The sequence below is a fragment of the Hippocampus bargibanti genome, linkage group LG15 (genome assembly GCF_051943395.1).
Source record: "Hippocampus bargibanti isolate YZ-2025 linkage group LG15, ASM5194339v1, whole genome shotgun sequence".
Taxonomy (NCBI): Eukaryota; Metazoa; Chordata; class Actinopteri; order Syngnathiformes; family Syngnathidae; genus Hippocampus; species Hippocampus bargibanti.
The window spans coordinates 5,693,240-5,710,512 of NC_142748.1; the positions used below are offsets into that span (position 1 = coordinate 5,693,240).

At 37.8% G+C, this 17,273-nt stretch overlaps 1 protein-coding gene across 16 annotated transcripts in view; it reads right to left on the minus strand.

The window, feature by feature from the left end:
* The window catches only part of rbfox3a (RNA binding fox-1 homolog 3a), a 216,437-nt gene continuing 199,164 nt past the window's right edge, over window positions 1-17,273 (minus strand). For 4 of the 16 annotated variants that reach the window (XM_089015709.1, XM_089015703.1, XM_089015701.1 and 1 more), the window contains 4 exons: window positions 16,761-16,803; window positions 16,568-16,632; window positions 12,370-12,448; window positions 9,099-9,404 (listed from right to left, as the gene is read on the minus strand). In XM_089015709.1, coding sequence (XP_088871835.1) covers window positions 9,360-9,404; window positions 12,370-12,448; window positions 16,568-16,632; window positions 16,761-16,803 — 232 coding nt within the window. In that variant the 3' untranslated portion in view covers window positions 9,099-9,359. Of the gene's footprint in view, window positions 1,333-6,773; window positions 9,077-9,097; window positions 9,405-12,369; window positions 12,449-16,567; window positions 16,633-16,760; window positions 16,804-17,273 lie in introns of those variants that run through there. The other 12 variants (XM_089015706.1, XM_089015697.1, XM_089015691.1 and 9 more) reach the window with 8 other exon arrangements.

Consider the following 17,273-nt stretch of genomic DNA (forward strand, 5'->3'; position numbering starts at 1 on the left):
TAAATAAATGAGTAAATAAATAAATAAATAAATAAATAAACAATCTTGCATTCGAAAATTAAGACCACTTTATGGACTTGAATAATTCATAATGTAATCCTCTTGTACAAATTCTGGTTTTCGTTACAATGATGTTGTGTATTTAAATAATACTCAGACCATAAATAAAATTAATGTAACTCCTCTATAGGTAATTCAACCATTTTATGCAACCACCTATGAAATCCATTGTGGCTGGATTTTCAAAATAAAATCACAAAAATCTCAATCATTGTCCAAATATAGTGTAGGGCTGTTTTTCTTCCTTCTTTTTTTTATCCCACCACCTTTCGTCCCCGTCTGTCCAATGCTTCAGAATAGCCCCCCTCGTCTAATTTGTGCGCTGTTTGCCCCCAACCAACCGAAAACCCGACACAACGTATGAAAGCAGTTCACTACACAGCACACAGCCACCTCGACTACGACATTACAGCATCACATTTGGTTGTAATGATGTGCGAGAGAGGATGGGGGGGGGGCTCCAGCAAATGTCTCGAACTTTGACCTATTCACAGAATGTCCCTGTTCTTTTCTTTTTTTTTTGTACAGACTAGTGCAGTGACATGATTTTTTTTGTGTGTGGACATTATAAGACATGCCAGGAAGGTAACAGCTACTGCAGTACAGTAAGAATAAAAAACTGGCTTTTTATCTTTTGTCCTTTGAGATTTGGAGACACGCTTACCTAAATACCCATCGAGCCCCTCTCAGAAGTCCAATAAAGAAAGGGGTGTACGTGTGTTGCATGACGGGATACAATCAAAAGACATCAGGAGGGTCAACTATCACCTCACTGCTCCTTTTCTAAATTGTCAGGACAGATATATATATATATATATTTTTAAAAATACATACAGTATTACACTCATATGCATGTGTATGTATATCGATACACATACACACTATAGATATACACACGTACATATTCATAATACATACATTAGTCTTTGTTCCTTTTGGAAATGATAAACATACTTTGTTTGTTTGTTTTTTTTTTTTTTACAAAAATAAATTGTTTTATGGTGGCCCACCTACTTGGTCTCTTCCACTCAGCAAGGCTTGTTTTGTTTTTCGACAGGGGGTCAAAGCTAGTAGCCACTCCTGCTCTATAATAGACATAATAGGTCAATGGTTCGGGCCATGGCCTCGGAGGAGACCGACAATCATCTTCCATTCATCCTTCTGGTTGTTTTTGTTCCATACGACAGCTCAGTGAAGTCCCCCTCTGCTTTGCACATATGTCTTCTCAGTTTTTGATGTCCATCTGTACGCATCACTTTAGACTTTTATTTACTAAAAGAGAAAGAACAAGGGACGGGGGGTAAATACATTGACGCAATTACATTGCTGACAAGGAAATATTGTTTGTGTCATATTTATTTTATTATTTTTACAGCATTTTTTACAGTTATACAGTCACTAAACAACCATGTCAAGAATTAATGGAAAAACATCTGTGGGTGGTCCCCTTTCTGTAAATGTGTCCATTCATCCACAAGATAAAGTCACTGATGTTGAACGGGTGGTTGAGGAGGTGTGGGGGGTGGGCTGCCATTTTATGTTATCAAGTATATTGACCTGTCAAAATCATCCAAGAATGTCTTTATGGACAACTTTTTTTCGTGCACGTCAACACAGTAATGATGGAACAAGGAGAGAAAAGGCCTAAAAGTAACATTTCTTACCCTGTTGAAAAACCCATGATTCAGCACAGTGCACCCTAATAGGATTTTTTTATAGCTGCAAGTTGAAATTTTAGGTGCGTACAATATACATTGATGTACCCTTTTATAAGTAATATAGTAAAAAAAGGGCAATACTGATAAATGGGATGGAGAGTGTAGCAGGCGTTTTTGAAGAAATAAAAGCAATAATATACCTTCACATATGTATATACAAAACACACACTTTCAGTTACAGTATTTAGTACTTATTTATGTATGTTGTCTTTAACCCCTTTGTATAATAAATTTGACATTGATTAGGATGTTAATGCACTGATACTACACATTTCTTCTACCCAAAATGTACATTTTGTATTTTTAGGTTATAAACTTACCTGGTGATTTATTGTCTGCCTTGTTTTTTTAATGTGTTGAATTGCAAAAGGCTATTCGTATCCTGACCAAACTTATATTTGAACTGAAAGGTCAAAAGACTGTAAGATATTGTATTGTTGACCTTTTGAAATGTAATAATATCCCAACACTTGGTAGGAATGCAATTATTCTAAAAGGACATTCCAAAAGATTGTGGCAAGGTGAAACAATGAAAATCCACTACACTCAATTCAACCATGAAGTTTAGTCCATTGGATATGCCTTCGTGTCTCCGCAATTGCCTGGTTGCAAAACAGCTGGCAGAGGCCCCACCTCAAACCGTAACCCCCAAATAAGGAGCAGTCAAGAAAATAGGTGATCATACAACTCTTTAAGGCGCATAGAATAGAAGCTACATTTACGTTCTGATCGCACTAGATGGAGCTACGCTAAAAGGAATACAACACAATACATCTTTTATTAATAGAGAGCGTTCATAACGGCTGCAACAAAGCACTGTCGAGAACTTTCAAAAGTCCAAGAAATTAGAATATTGGATTGGATTGGATTGGATTTGCCTTTATTAGTCTCACAGTGGAGAAATTTACATTTCACAGCAGCAAAGTGATGAAAGGAATGAAAGTATTATTAAGTAGTAAGTATTGAGTCATATATAAGGGGTGATGGATTATAAAGCGCACTGTCGTCTATTTGGAATGATTTTTAACTCATTCACTGCCAGACATTTGCAAAAATGTGTTCTCTCCAGTGCCAGGGTTTTTGTCATTGTCACTTGAATTGCAGGACTCACAGAATATTTAGATTTAGGACTACATAAACGTTCAATACAGCGTTAGAAACCTTAGACTCTCTTGTTTCATCAGAAAAAAAGAGTTAATTTCTAAATTATATGTGTCTGGAGTTATATGAGGTTGAAATGAGGGTGGCGATCCAAAACACAATGCAATACATACATATTGGTTTTTATGGGGCTTTAACAACAGCTGAAGGTGGAACAAAGCGTAAACATGGAAAAAAAGGAAATGCTACCCCCTTGTGGAAAAGAAAAAAAATGCCACAGGCCATGGCTAGTGCTTTATCGGCACCTAAACATGATAAAACACAACCCGAACGTCATATTTTCAATTACCGAATAAATTCATGAATGGCAGTGAATGAGTTAAGGACGGCTTATAGTGTGTAAAATGTGCTAATTACTTTCAAACCCTGCCTTCACCCAAAAAACATAATATTGTGTTAGAATTTCTAGCAAATAGCACAAAGCAATATTTTTTTTTCTAGCTCAACGATGAGTTGGGCGTCATACTAGCTTCTTCCCCTGTTGTAAAGAAAAGACGACGGAAGTGTGAATTGGGTGAAGTTGCATCTTCAAAAGGGCCTGTAAAAAATTCAACGCCACTTTGTAGTTGCTTAGTCCTCCCCCCCTTTCCGATGGGAGACCGTCAGAGACAGGACCTGTGGCGCTATACCGGTGTGTCACCAATCACAGCTGATAACCTCCTCCTCTCGTCTCGGCTTAACAGGCTCGCACCCTCCGAGACTTGTTCTGTAATGCTTTTGAGAAGAAGCCTCGGAGCAGCGGCAAGAGCTGAGCGCTAGGCAGGTAGGAGGAATTGCCAAGTGAGCTACAATAATGCCACTGGAGCTTTGGTAATACACCCGCCTATGAGGACGCTCAAGGAAATGCTTGAGAATTGAGATGATGTGACCCAAAATAAATAAATAAGAATAATAATAATGAATTGAGAGGATTGGGCACCTGCAACACCCTCCTCCCGCATTCTCCTCTTCGCCTGCCTGTGTCTACGTGTGAAATGCCTTCAAATAAAGTCCACATGCTGCAGCAAGAAGACTTCGAGGTGAGCGACGGAGCCATTAACCTCTTTAACTCATTTACTGCCATTCCCCAATTTATTTGAGAATTGAAAATAATGCGTAGAGCGCCATTCCCAAATTTGTTTGGTTTTGTTTTTTCATGCTTGAGTGCTGATAAAGTGCTAGTCATGGCCTCTGGCAATGTTTTTTCCATTCCACAAGGGGGTAGCATTCCCATTTTTCCCCATAGGAGTGCTTTGCTCCAGCTTCAGCTGTTGTTAAAGCGCTATCTAAACCAATATGTACAGTATGTATTGCATTGTATTTTGAACAACCGCCCTCATATCGAGCTCATATAACTCCAGACCCATATAATTTAGGAATTAACTCTTTTTTTCTAATGAAAGAAGAGAGTCTAAGGTTTCTTACGCTGCATTAAATGTTTATGTAGTCCTAAAACTCAATATTATGTGGGTCCTGGAATTTGAGTGAGTGACAATGACAAAAATCCTAGCATTGGAGTGGACACATTTTTGCACATGAATGAGTTAATGATGTATGAAAGATAAGTATCAATGCTATTTACAGATAATATATAAAAAAAAAACAATTATACATGAGAAATCTGGAACAGATCATTTGTTTGGTTCGCTTATCATTCAATAATCTACAATAGAATTACCCCAGAATGGAAAATATGCTGGACATGATTTTAAAAAGCTGCGTGAAAAGTTTCCTGATACTATTCAGTTGCACTTGAACTTTCCTATTAGTTTGAACATTTTTGCCACTCTCAGGATGGCCTTTTAAATTAGCTCCCATGTGGATTCTTGTGGTTTGATTCAGAAGGCTATCGTCCCCAATCCTTATAGCGAGGCTATACACACATCAGAAAATAGATTACAGAGGTGCAACAAACCCTTAGCAGACTTTGGATTTATCCACGAGGAGATAATGGGAATAAATGGCCACCCGGTTCACAGTTCCTTTTAGTTGAGAATACATTTTGTGAATGTCATCGCAGGTAAGCTGTCATGAAGAAATTAAGGCTCGAGGGGCTGGGTATGGGGGACTAGAGGGGGGGGGGGGGGGGCAATGTCACTTTTTGATGACGTGTGACATGGTGATGAATGTGCGAGGCCAGATTATTGCTTTTGCTTCTTTTATTATTCATGCCAATTCTTGTCAAATTTGCCATCTTGCACCGAGTGCTATCATTATATTGTAATAACTTTGCTTCAAATATTAGGCATGATCACCCCCTTGAAACCACCCACCCTAAAAATAATTTAGAGGTAAACTTTCCCTTCAAATTTCTTTGAATGTTTGACGTTGATTGTTAATTTAATTTATTTTTTTTGGGCAACAAAGGTTTTGGCCACACAAATTCTTCTACAATCACATTAATGGCTTGCAGAACGTTGCCTCCATAGAACATATGATCAAAAAGCTTTTGAAAAAAAAAGGTTATTTTACATTCCAAAATGAGGCTCACGTCGGAAATGAGCCGTCTTTCGGACAGGTTTAACAACAACAAAAGAAAATATAGAGTAACTGAAAAAAAAGAAGTCAGGCTAATAGTTTATCAAAACACTTCATCCATTCAGGCAGCCATTGTGACCGTTCATCCAAAGACATTCACATAAACTGAAAGAAACATAGTCAAAATCCCCTTTATGAGTTACATACACATTTAAATGCATAAATAGGTAAATCATCTCCCCCACAAAAGAAGCTCTTTTGACATGAAACTCATTTTCTTTCGTACGTCTCGATGGCATCCATTGATAATGGCGGTGCCATTGTAATCACATGACTCACAATGTACAGTAAATGCTAACAAAGCACCAATTTAAAAACAAACAAACATGTAATTTAAATACATTTGTCTGTCAGTGGTTGGTTAAGGTGCATGGAATATTTTTTTAATATATACATTGAGAAAAAAAACATGGGATATCTTAAACATACTGTATACATGTATCTCATGTATCATATGTCATATGTATGTATCACTATATTTTAAAATGCCTCCCATTTTTAATATATTTATTTGTACAATAATCAATTTTGACAGTAGGTTTTGTAATTCACATTTTATATAAATGTTTTTAATTCAAATGCTAATTTGATAGCAATTGAGGAAATTTTGAGAAAACGGGATCATCGTGGCTATAATGCAGATGTGCTGCCAAACTGGGAATGTGTCATAAAATATCTAAAAATGATATATTTCTATTGTATATCAAGTATTGTGACACAACTGGGGACGATCTATTTTAACAACAATAATTCACATATAACCTATATCATCACAATAATGGTAGTGGTAATAATCATTTTTGACAGTCAAGTCATCATTTGTATTTATTTATTTGCACTTGTGTTGTCATTCCTAACAACATTGTAACAATGCACTCTGATTTGTGCTTTGTACTTTTTTTTATGTCAGCCTCATCATTTCTGCTCGGTTCCCAGAAGAAGCATTTCACAGTTTGGAGTGATTTTGTCGGCATTAGTCTTATTTTACAACCACACACGGGCATATTTTCTGCTTGTTTACGTATGTTGCATGATGCGTAATTGAGGCAATGCTTTGTTTTTGGATGGTCACTCATATTTAATGCCAATAAAACTAACGTTTGTCCTATTTCTGGGGGGATTGCTGATTAACACTCTGAAAAAAGCTTGCTAATAACTACTAGTCAAGTATGTATTTATTAACAACACAGAATAACCGATATATGGTAACTTATGTGTAATATAAATATATACATATGCAAAAATGATGTTTTAATATATATATATATATATATATATATATATGGAACTATATACAGTACTGGTGTTATTCTGAAAGCCTAAAAATTGCTAAGTGTGTGAGGAATGTTAAAAAAGTATCAATTTAAAACAAAAAGAGTGATTGGTTTAATTGGGACATGCATACAAATACATATAAATTACAAATATGCTTTAATTGTATTTTTTTTTGTATTGTACTACGTCAGCAAAAAGCATAGACACAAATGAATGGCTTCCTGTTGACTATGGTGACTTTAAATAATATCTCGCTACTTGATATGACCGTGTCGGTACTACTACTACTACTACTACTACTACTACTACTACTACTACTACTACTACTAATAATAATAATAATAATAATAATAATAATAATACATTACATTTTAAGAGCCTTTCAAAGCTCTCCAGGACACTTTACAGTCACAGACAAAGAATAGAAGGAAATAATTGCAGATGTCAATGGAAAAGTACTGATATGTGTACATTATGTATTTATAGCTATGTGGGATTCTTACATTTTGGCACAGGATGGTTTCAATCTGCTTTTTGAGCACACTAAAACAGCAAACTGAGCTTTTTTTTGGGGGGGGGGCAGCAGATCAACAGAAAAGACGCCCGAAGTGTGAATTTGTGCTTGTTTGTGTGAGTCTTGTCCGTCTGGTGTATCTTCAAATGAGATCAGTGCCTATTGACTGAACTCTCTTATCTCTAATCTGCGGCGTATATTGCCTTGGTTAGTGCTGCTCTTCACACCAGCCTTCTCTTCCTGCGCTACTGACTCCTGCCTTTACGATGCCATCAGACACAGCCGGTACAGATGCTTTAGTAGTGAGGGTGCTGCTATATGTGGATGTGGGTTTTTTTTCTTGTAAAGGGAGAGGGTGGAATCACTGGATGCATTTGGGGCAACTACCTGCTGTGACCATGTGACTCTAGGCATATTTCTGGCAAACACACTTGAAAAAGTCCAACAGAAAAGGGCCGGATCACAATCGTTTTTACGCGTCCGCATTTGTGGACTGCTTATGATGAGGCTAGTAAATCAACGGTGTGTTCCTTTTCGATAAATGTTGCCTTTTTCTGTTTTTACAAAATACAACACGTTATTTTGGGTTGCTGACAAGGTTTTTGGGGAAGATATTACATTGATGTCAACCTGAGTGAAAGAAAGCAGTTGCCTCGACCAGGCTTGGGAAAATATTAGCTTATAAATTGGATCAATAACAAATAAGAGTATGAAATACTCATTTTGAATTTTAGGTGTATATGATGATGCATCATTCATCAATCTTGGGGATTATTTGAAGGCAGATTCAGACTTGATAATTTCAGGGATGAGAAGTTAATAGCCTCCTAATGAATGCATTAGGAGGCTATTAACTCACTCAATGCTAGTTTAATTATTTTTTTAACTCATTCACTGCCATTCACGAATTTGTGAATTAAAAATATGATATAGATCACCATTCACAAATGTATTCTGGATTTTTAGGGGTTTGGGTGCCGATAAAGCATTGGCCATGGCCTCTAGCAATGTTTTATCCTTCTACATGGGGGCAGCATTTCCTTTTTTCCCATGTTAGCACTTTATTCCAGCTTCAGCTGAAGTTAAAGCGCTACATAAATATGTATTGCATTGTATTTTAGAGAACCACCCTCATTTCAAGCTCATATAACTCCAGACCCATATAACTTAGGAATTAACTCTATTTTTCTGATGAAACAAGAGAGTCTAAGATTTTTTACGCTGCATTGAATGTTTATGTCGTCCTAAAACTCAATATTCTGTGAGTCCTGGAATTCGAGTGACAATGACAAAAACTCTGGCACTGCAGTGGACACATTTGTGCACATGTCTGGCAGTCAATGAGTTATTCAATAAAACATTCTTGAGTTTGTTCATTACACGGGAAAAATCGTTTACATGACGCATCATGTGAATAAAACAGGAAACGGTACATACACTGTTCTCTTCCCCCTGCAATACAGAAGTAATGGGATACCATCCGCCTCTAGCATCGAGCCAACAATCAATTGGTTTCGAACGCACCACCGCCCATTTCGCTCTTTTTTTCTTCCACTACGCATCACTTCCTGCGTGTCCTCACTCTCCGCCCGGGCTCCCGTTAGGTGTCGCTTAACACTGAGCGTTTTCTTGCAGGATTATCACCTCTGATAGAATGGAGCCAGCTCTCCCAGGGCCAAACGGGCGCACCATTTTGGTCATCAATCCTACCTGTTAAGTCTGTTGCTCGCAAAATGGGAATTTGCTGCTGCGGCTCAATGTATATGAAGGAAAATGAGTCATGAAAACAATCGAGTTGGGCCATCCCAAAGGAGCTGAGTTACAGATCAAGCTTGGAGAGAACACACAGAAAGGGTGGAAATAAAGATTCCCGATGTGACAACTGTACCTCCCCAACCACCCCCGCCTCCTACCAATGACAAATATTCCCATATAAAGTACACTGAATCCATTCAGTAAAATAGGAGAAGCAACTTTAGAATGACTCGTTTGGCTGTATGGATGCACTCTTCAGAAGAAAGGGATGGCTAATTATAGATTTTATTTGCTGTTGTTTTTATATTTGTTTTTTTTTTTTGCTGGGGAGTGAAAAGGGGCGTGACCCCCCCTCCTTTCTAGTAGGGAGTGAAGCGACTGCACCCTCCTCTGTAAAGGCTAGCCTGCAACATCAAAGATGAAAAAAAAAGCTCCAATCAGTATCCAATCTCAAACCTCAATTTGTATTTTTAGGTTAGACAAGTTATCATCTCTCTTTTAATGCAAATAAATCATTCTTCACTTTTTTTCCTCCCTTGATGGCCACCTTACAACGTTTGACATATTGTAGTAGTGTTTTACTAGTACCGTATTTTCCGCAGTATAAAGCGCACCTAAAAGCATTAAACTTTTTCAAATGATTTCTTGGATGTTTGATTTTAAATGTGTCTGTTAAGCAGCTTATTACAGTTGCAGCAGTTTTGAAAGCGCTAGATGCATAAAGCTGTATTGTGTTGTATTCTCATTAGCGTAGCTCCATGTAGTGAATGGATAACAAAACTGAAGCTCAATATGGAATTTATTGTACTGTATGTGCCTTATTGTACTGTATGGTCCTTGTATGTATATCTACATATGTAGCTAATGGGGCAATCAGAGCGAAACATAGGACGTTAGAGGTAATCAGACAGAACAAAAGAGCTGACGAAGCTCTTCGGATGAGGAGTAAAATATCTGACACCTTCAAAGGAGTACAGATGACGTGCAGGTAATGGCTGATATATATATATACAGATATGGATATGGATATGGATATGGATGTGGATGTGGATGTAGATGTAGATGTAGATGTAGATGTAGATGTAGATGTAGATGGAGATGGAGATGAGGATGATGATGATGATGTAGATGTAGATGTAGATATAGATATATAGTGCATCTCTTAGTCCAAAGTGCTTTATAGTATGGAAAATACGGTACGTTATTTCCAAATTTAGTTACGTTTTGAGGCCAACCATCAGTGCATCAAATTGTATGATTTCTTTATTGCCCCCCCCCCCCCCCCCAAAAAAAAAAGAAGTCCTCATTAAAACTAGACCCGTGTCTAACCCACCACTAACTGTGTTTGCCCAATATTTATGGTCATCCAAATTTTCCCGTCATCCATTTAGCGAGAGCTTCATCATTATTTCCGATCTTATATTTTTAAATCTTGATTTAACACCGTGAATGACTTTGAGAAGCTCGGCGGAGTTTTAAAAGATTCGAATATCCACTTTAAATCACTTATGTGGGAGGACGGTGGGGCAGAAGGGAGGAAAAAAAGAGAAGAAAGTTGAAAGTAATAAGGAGGAAAACACAGGCCACTGTTTTAATTAAGTAAATGAAGAGGAAATAATGGTTGTAATTAATGAAGGCTTTTAGCTAGCAGCTGCACTATAGGGGAGGAAGGGAGGTACGCATAGGGGACACATGGGGGAGGCGTGATTGCCATCACGACACACATGTCAGCACTGCAGCATTAATCTGCATTGGCTGTTTTTTTTTCTTTCTTTCTTGGAACCCAAAAGGCTGCGTCAAGCAGCGGCGAGGCTGCAGTCACTACCAAGAATGATACCTTTCATTTCCAAGCAATCGGCAATAAAAGATCATCTTAAAAATATATTTTAACTCATTCACTGCCATTCATGAATTTATTCGGGAATTGAAAATATGACGTAGAGCGCCATTCCCGATTTTTGTTTCATGCTTGGGTGCTGATAAAGCGCTGGCATTGGCCTCTGGTAATGTTTTTTCTTTTCCACAAAAGGGCAGCATTTCCCTTTTTTCCATGTTAGTGCTTTGTTCCGGTTTCAGCTGTTGTTAAAGCGCTATATAAACCAATATGTAAATATTGCAATGTATTTTTCATTAAAATCGCATTTTCTCTGTAGCTTTATCTCTTGTTTCTATTTATAATTGTATTTTATTTATTATTGGATCAGTTTTTTTTCTATGCTTGTATGCGACTGTAAAGTGTCCTTGAGAGCTTTGAAAGGCGCTTGAAAATAAAATGTATTATTATTATTATTATCTATTATTATTATTATTATTATTATTATTATTATTATTATTATTATTATTATTATTATTATTATTATTATTATTTTGGACAGCCACCCTCATTTCAAAAATCATTAACTCCAGACTCACAAGAAGAAAGAAGAGAGTCGAAGGTTTCTTACGCTGCATTGAATATTTATGTGGTAAATGTGGTAAAATGTGGTAAAATAAAATATATTAAACTATAACTATGGAAAAATTTTATTTTGAAGTTCCAAAAAAGTCGAATCAGGTTAAAAACGGATCCAAGTTAAATGCGGGCCCTACAATAGGTTGACTGTACCTTTGCTTCTAGACTTCCTTCTTTTGTTTTGTCTTTAAATCTCTTAAAATCTTCTTTTGTTTTGTCTTTAAATCTCACGGCATATGCGTCAAGCCGATGGTTGTAAAACACCGGAAGAAGGCTTTACCTAGACCCATGTAGAAAAAGGAACAATAAAAAGCAGGACTTGTGGTTTTCCTCCTTCCTCTGAGAGATGCTTTTTTGGTTTTTAAGAATAAAACAAAAATCATTTTCATCTTTGATGTTAGCTGCAAAGCTAGCTAAAAACAAACATTAACATTTTGACTCCCCTCGCTTCGCAAAATGATTTTTGCGTGGAGAAATATCCCAGCCTCAGCTACATTTTCAAGCAGAAAAAAAAGCTTCAGGCCAAATATGCGATCTGGGAGTCGGAGAATACAGCAGCTTCCCTTTTTCATTTACTGAAGTGGCAATGATTCACATTCAAATTCGGGCACATTGAGTGGGAAAACATTTCACAGGCATGACAATTTAGCAGCAAGCCAAAGGGCTGTTGTTCTATTCCTTAATGATTCGCCAAGGGGAATCATTTTACTGTGTCGTATGACACATCGCTGTGTTCTCTGGTACGTATTAACATCCACGTTTAGGAGTGTCATATGTGACTTCCAACCGTATTGACTTTTAAACAAATCCGGAATATCACTTTGCTGCTGTGAAATGTAAATTTCTCCACTGTGAGACTAATAAAGGCATATCCAATCCAATCCAATCCAATCCAATAAGAAAAAGGAAACACTCACCATCGTGCCCACTGTATACGTGGCCGCAGGACCGATCGTGTGGTGATACGGGTCCGCCGTTGCATAGAGTCTTCCATAACTAGGAGAAAAAACAGGCAATGTAAACAGTAAGCTTTTTATTTGGTTAATCTTTATCCCCTCTTGCCTTCATTTGGCAACTCCAACTCCCAAAAGGTTTCGCAGAGGAAAATCGAAGCTGAAGCATCCTTCTCTCTTTAATTTGTGTCTTTTGTCTTGTCACCTAAAATGTTCCCTGAAGGTATCCAGAGTCAAGTCCATATGGCAGGATTATTATATTTGGCCCGAAGCATCAAGTATTCCTTTGATGGAGAATCGCCTTCTGATTTGCGCCGTGCTAATCATTTGGTTGTAATTTAATTAAACCAGCTTTTTTTGTTAAATAAAAGAGTATCAGGCAATGTGACATTGAGACTCCAAATAAGGGAAACAAACTAAAAAAACATTCCAAAAAGAAAGATAAATATTGTCCTAAGGGAATCTACAGGTCAAATTTGTCAGAAGATATGAAAAGACCATAATATGAGCGTGTGGTAGGAACATCCAGCAAAGTGAGGGAGTTTCAACACAGGCTCCAAAATACAGCCATGGCTATTAGATGGTCAACACCTGTCATGGTGGCGACGATTCAATCTATTGGTGCACACCCGGTGCACAACTAACAAAATAACTAACTAACTAAATAACTAACTAACTAACTAACCAACTGAATTAATACATAAATAAATACATAAATAAATAAGGAGAGATCTGTCAATGGAGGTATGGCCTCTTCATGGCAGGTGCTGATTCAGTGCAGTCAGCACCTTGGACAGCGACTTCTTCCAATAACAATGAATAGCGGGTGAGCAAGCAACTCTGTTTATCAGCAAATAAATGGTCAGCATTCAATGGTACAAATAGTTGGTTAAAAGAGATTTTTGGCACTTTTAGGTGTCAAATTACCATCACAATGCCTCAAGCTGGAAGCTTTAATCAGTACCGGAAAAGCTCTCGGTTTGGTGGCAGTATTAAGGCCCCTCTAATGTGGTTCGGTTTGAGTCATGAAAATGCAATGGTCAACTCTGACAATGAAGCAGATGAGATAAAACGTAGCACCTTCATATCTGACCTTGTGGTTCCATGTTTATAAAAAAAAAAAAAAACAAAAAAAAACAAAAAAAACAGAAGGTCCTTTTCCATGTATGGTGGGCTCTTGTTCTTAATACAAAGTGACTTGGTAATTTTCAGCTCAAAAATCTCAGTCCATTATCAACATTTTATCAGCACCTTTTTTTACAGGCACTCTCACTGACAGTGTTGTGGGCCTGCATCCACTTTCATCCCTTTGGCCGTTCCTTCGTATGAATGAGACAGATAAATGATTATAGATCTCTGCTTTCCATGAAAAAAATCCATGAGCCATGATGCCACACATCTCCATGCTTATTTTGATGATTCTTATCCATTAGCTATGTCGACCTAATCAAAGTTAACACCCACAAGTTCACAGTTTGTGCTTAAAGACGGGAAGTAATTCATTTTTCGCCCAGCTTTGATTCACACCAGCTCATAGTTTGTACGATAATGTATAAGCTCCTTAGCAAAAAGCCCTATCAAGTCATTAGTTTACATTGGAGGGGAGAATAGGGGGCGGGGTGGGGGTATGTCCACAGTATGGCGACTCTAAATCTGAAAATCCCCCCTAAAAAAATTAAAAGGACATTGTGATGATGGAAGCATCCATGCAGAGAGAGCAATCCATTTTTATGGTGTCTTCTTCTTCTTCTTCATCTCTTCCAGGTTGTCCCAAGTAGCCAACTCAGAGTGCTGCACTTGGTCTGTCTCACAAGATTTAGCCCCAGTCTATTCACCAGCACTGGCTCGGAACTAATCCCCGACCCCAAATCCCATCTCTTTTCTCATTCCGTCCTCCCCTTTTCTCTGATGCGACTAGACTGCTTTATTTGGATTCCTTTTTGTCTCTTTTCCTCCTCCTCGCCGCCCCACCTGTTTTGTTTGTTGGTTAAATTTAACAAGGAAGCTAAAAAAATATGTCTGGAGGAAAAAGATAAGTGGTTGCGTGGGGAAACTATATTTGGTTAAAGTCTTGCGTTTGAGCGAGAAGCCGAACGAGACGGACGCGTAAAGGGAGGAAGCAAAAAACGGCGAGTTGAATCAATAAAGAATTGAAATGAGTTTTTCATCACCTCCTATGAAAATGCTTTAAACCATTTCTGAAGTGTCTTCCACAATGTCATAACTCACGCCTAGAATCAATGTTTCGTACCCGCTCTGATGAAACAGGGCGAATGTCGGCAATTTGAAATGTCTTGAAACGAATGCGCTCATAAATCAACGCAAACATCCTTTTCGGCATCAGCAGTAATCCACTGATTGTTGTCGTGCCCGGATGACAGTTACAGTGCAGCTATTTTGCCAAAAGGGGGTACATGTGACCTGGGAAACATATTTAAATCAGTTGTACATGAATAAAGTGTGATTGCACATCGGCTGTTTTAGATTTCAAGCAAATTGGTGGACTTTAAAACTTTTCTTTGAAGATAAAAGGGTGAATGCAGTTATTCTCTGTTTTAAATTAGTCTAAATCACATTATTTAATTGATGGAAGGTGGAGTAAAAATAATGGGAGGGTCTCATTCACTGCCATTCAAACTTTTATTCGAGAATTTAAAGTATGACCTAGAGCGCCATTCCCGAATGCATTCGGATGTTGTTTTTTTCATGCTTGGGTGCCGAAAAAGCGCTGGCCATGGCCTCTGGCAATGGCCTCTGGCAATGTTTTTCCCATCCACAAGGGGGGCAACATTTCCCTTTTTTCCATATTAGCGCTTTGTTCCAGCTTCAGCTGTTGTTAAAGAGCTATATAAACCAATATGTATGTATTGCATTGTATTTTGGACAGATGCCCTCATTTCAAGCTTAGATAACTCCAGACCCATGTAATTTAGGAATTACCTTTTTTTCTCATGAATGAAAATAATCTAAGGTTTCTAACGCTGTATTGAATGTTTGTGTAGTCCGAAAATTCAATATTCTGTGGGTCCTGGAATTTGAGTGACAATGACAAAAACCCTGCCACTGAAGTGGACACATTTTTGAAAAAGTCTGGCAGTGAATGAGTTAATTTGCTTTGAGCAAAATGTGTAGAGGAAGAATACTCACACACACACACACACAATAAACACGACATCACAAAAAAAGTGGAGGAACGCAATAAAAGTACATTTTGATGAATACGGCTGCAAATATCATCCGGGTGTTCCCCAGGGCACGAGTTTGAGTCCATTTTTGTTTCTTAGCAAGTAACTATACTCGCCAGCTTATCTGACGATGAATAAAATTGCCTCCCGCCATCTGACCCATCCCCTATCAATTCCACCTTTATTATAAATCAAAAAAAAGTGTGAAAATAGAACACGAGAGAAAGGACGCAGGCGATACACAACCGTCATGGAGAATCAAGAACATGACAAAGAGAAAATATGTTAGATGAAAGGAAACCAAAATGAGTCCCGTGGAGGGAGATGTGCCCTCTCACTTGCAGTATATTTCTCCTTTCACTTTCTTTATCCTTTAAGTCTTTTGGGACCTCCACTCACTTCTCACCTCTATTGCATCATACATTATCGGAGGTCCACAGCCTCCCACTGTGAACATTTCTTATCTCGCCTGACACGCTCTATCTCTCCAAGATAGTTCACAGAGCATACTTGAGACGCACACACCTCTGGTTTGTACAGATCTTTTTCTTCTTACATGACGTTTTATTGTATATTTTTATCCAGATCTTGATCTCAAAACCCGGCCCCCGATTTTAACAGATAATGGTAGACTAAGATGATTAGGAAATGATCATTTTTATTCCTATGAAGCAATAAATAGTATTACTTTAATCTGTAGTCAGCGGAAAGTAGAAGGAAAAAGCCATAATGGGGGGTAGTGATGACACTAGTTTGACTACATGTTGTTATTTTTCACAATTTTTTTTAACAGTGGAGGTACTTTTTTGATCAAATATCCCTCCACACTTTGCAATTTATGACGATTGGCTGGCAACAAGTTCAGGGTGTACGCAACCTGGTGCAGAAAGCCCCTGATTCTTGTGAGTATGAAGCGGTTCAGATAAAGGAAGGATTTCTGGGACCATATGAGAAAACACAAATGGAGAAGAACATACCTGTCACTATATGCAGCTGCAGCAGTAGCAGCCGGTTGGGCATATCTGTAAGCTGCGTAACCGCCCTGAACAAAGAGACAATGTCAATCAAAGCCTGACAAATGGATGACTAAATAAAACTTATGACAACAGTCATTTTATTCCATACATTGGTTATTTTTAGTCACAGTAAAAAGTCTTGGGATGTACTTACATATATTTCTGCTCCATAAAATCCATCTTGGTAGACCACGCTGCTGACAAAATAAGCATATGGATTTTATGAATAAAATTAATATTTATTCTGTAATTTTGGTCACCATTTAACTCATTCATTGCCATTTACAATGTTATTCAGGAATTAAAAATATGATGTAGAGCGCCATTCTCGAATTTGTTCGAGTTTTGTTTTTCCATGCTTGGGTGCCGATAAAGCGTTAGCCAGTCCTCTGGCAATGTTTTCCCTTCCACAAGGGAGCAGCATTTTTTTTTTTTCATTTTAGCGCTTTGTTACAGCTTTAGCTGTTGTTAAAACCCTATACCAACCAATATGTACGTATTGCATTGTATTTTGGACAGCTGCCCTCATTTCGATATTACTCCAGATCCATTTAGGAATCCACTATTTATTTCTGATGAAAAAAAGAGAGTCAACGGTTTCTAACGCTGTATTGAATGTTTATGTTGTCCTAAAACTCAACATTCTGTGGGTGCTGAAATTCAAGTG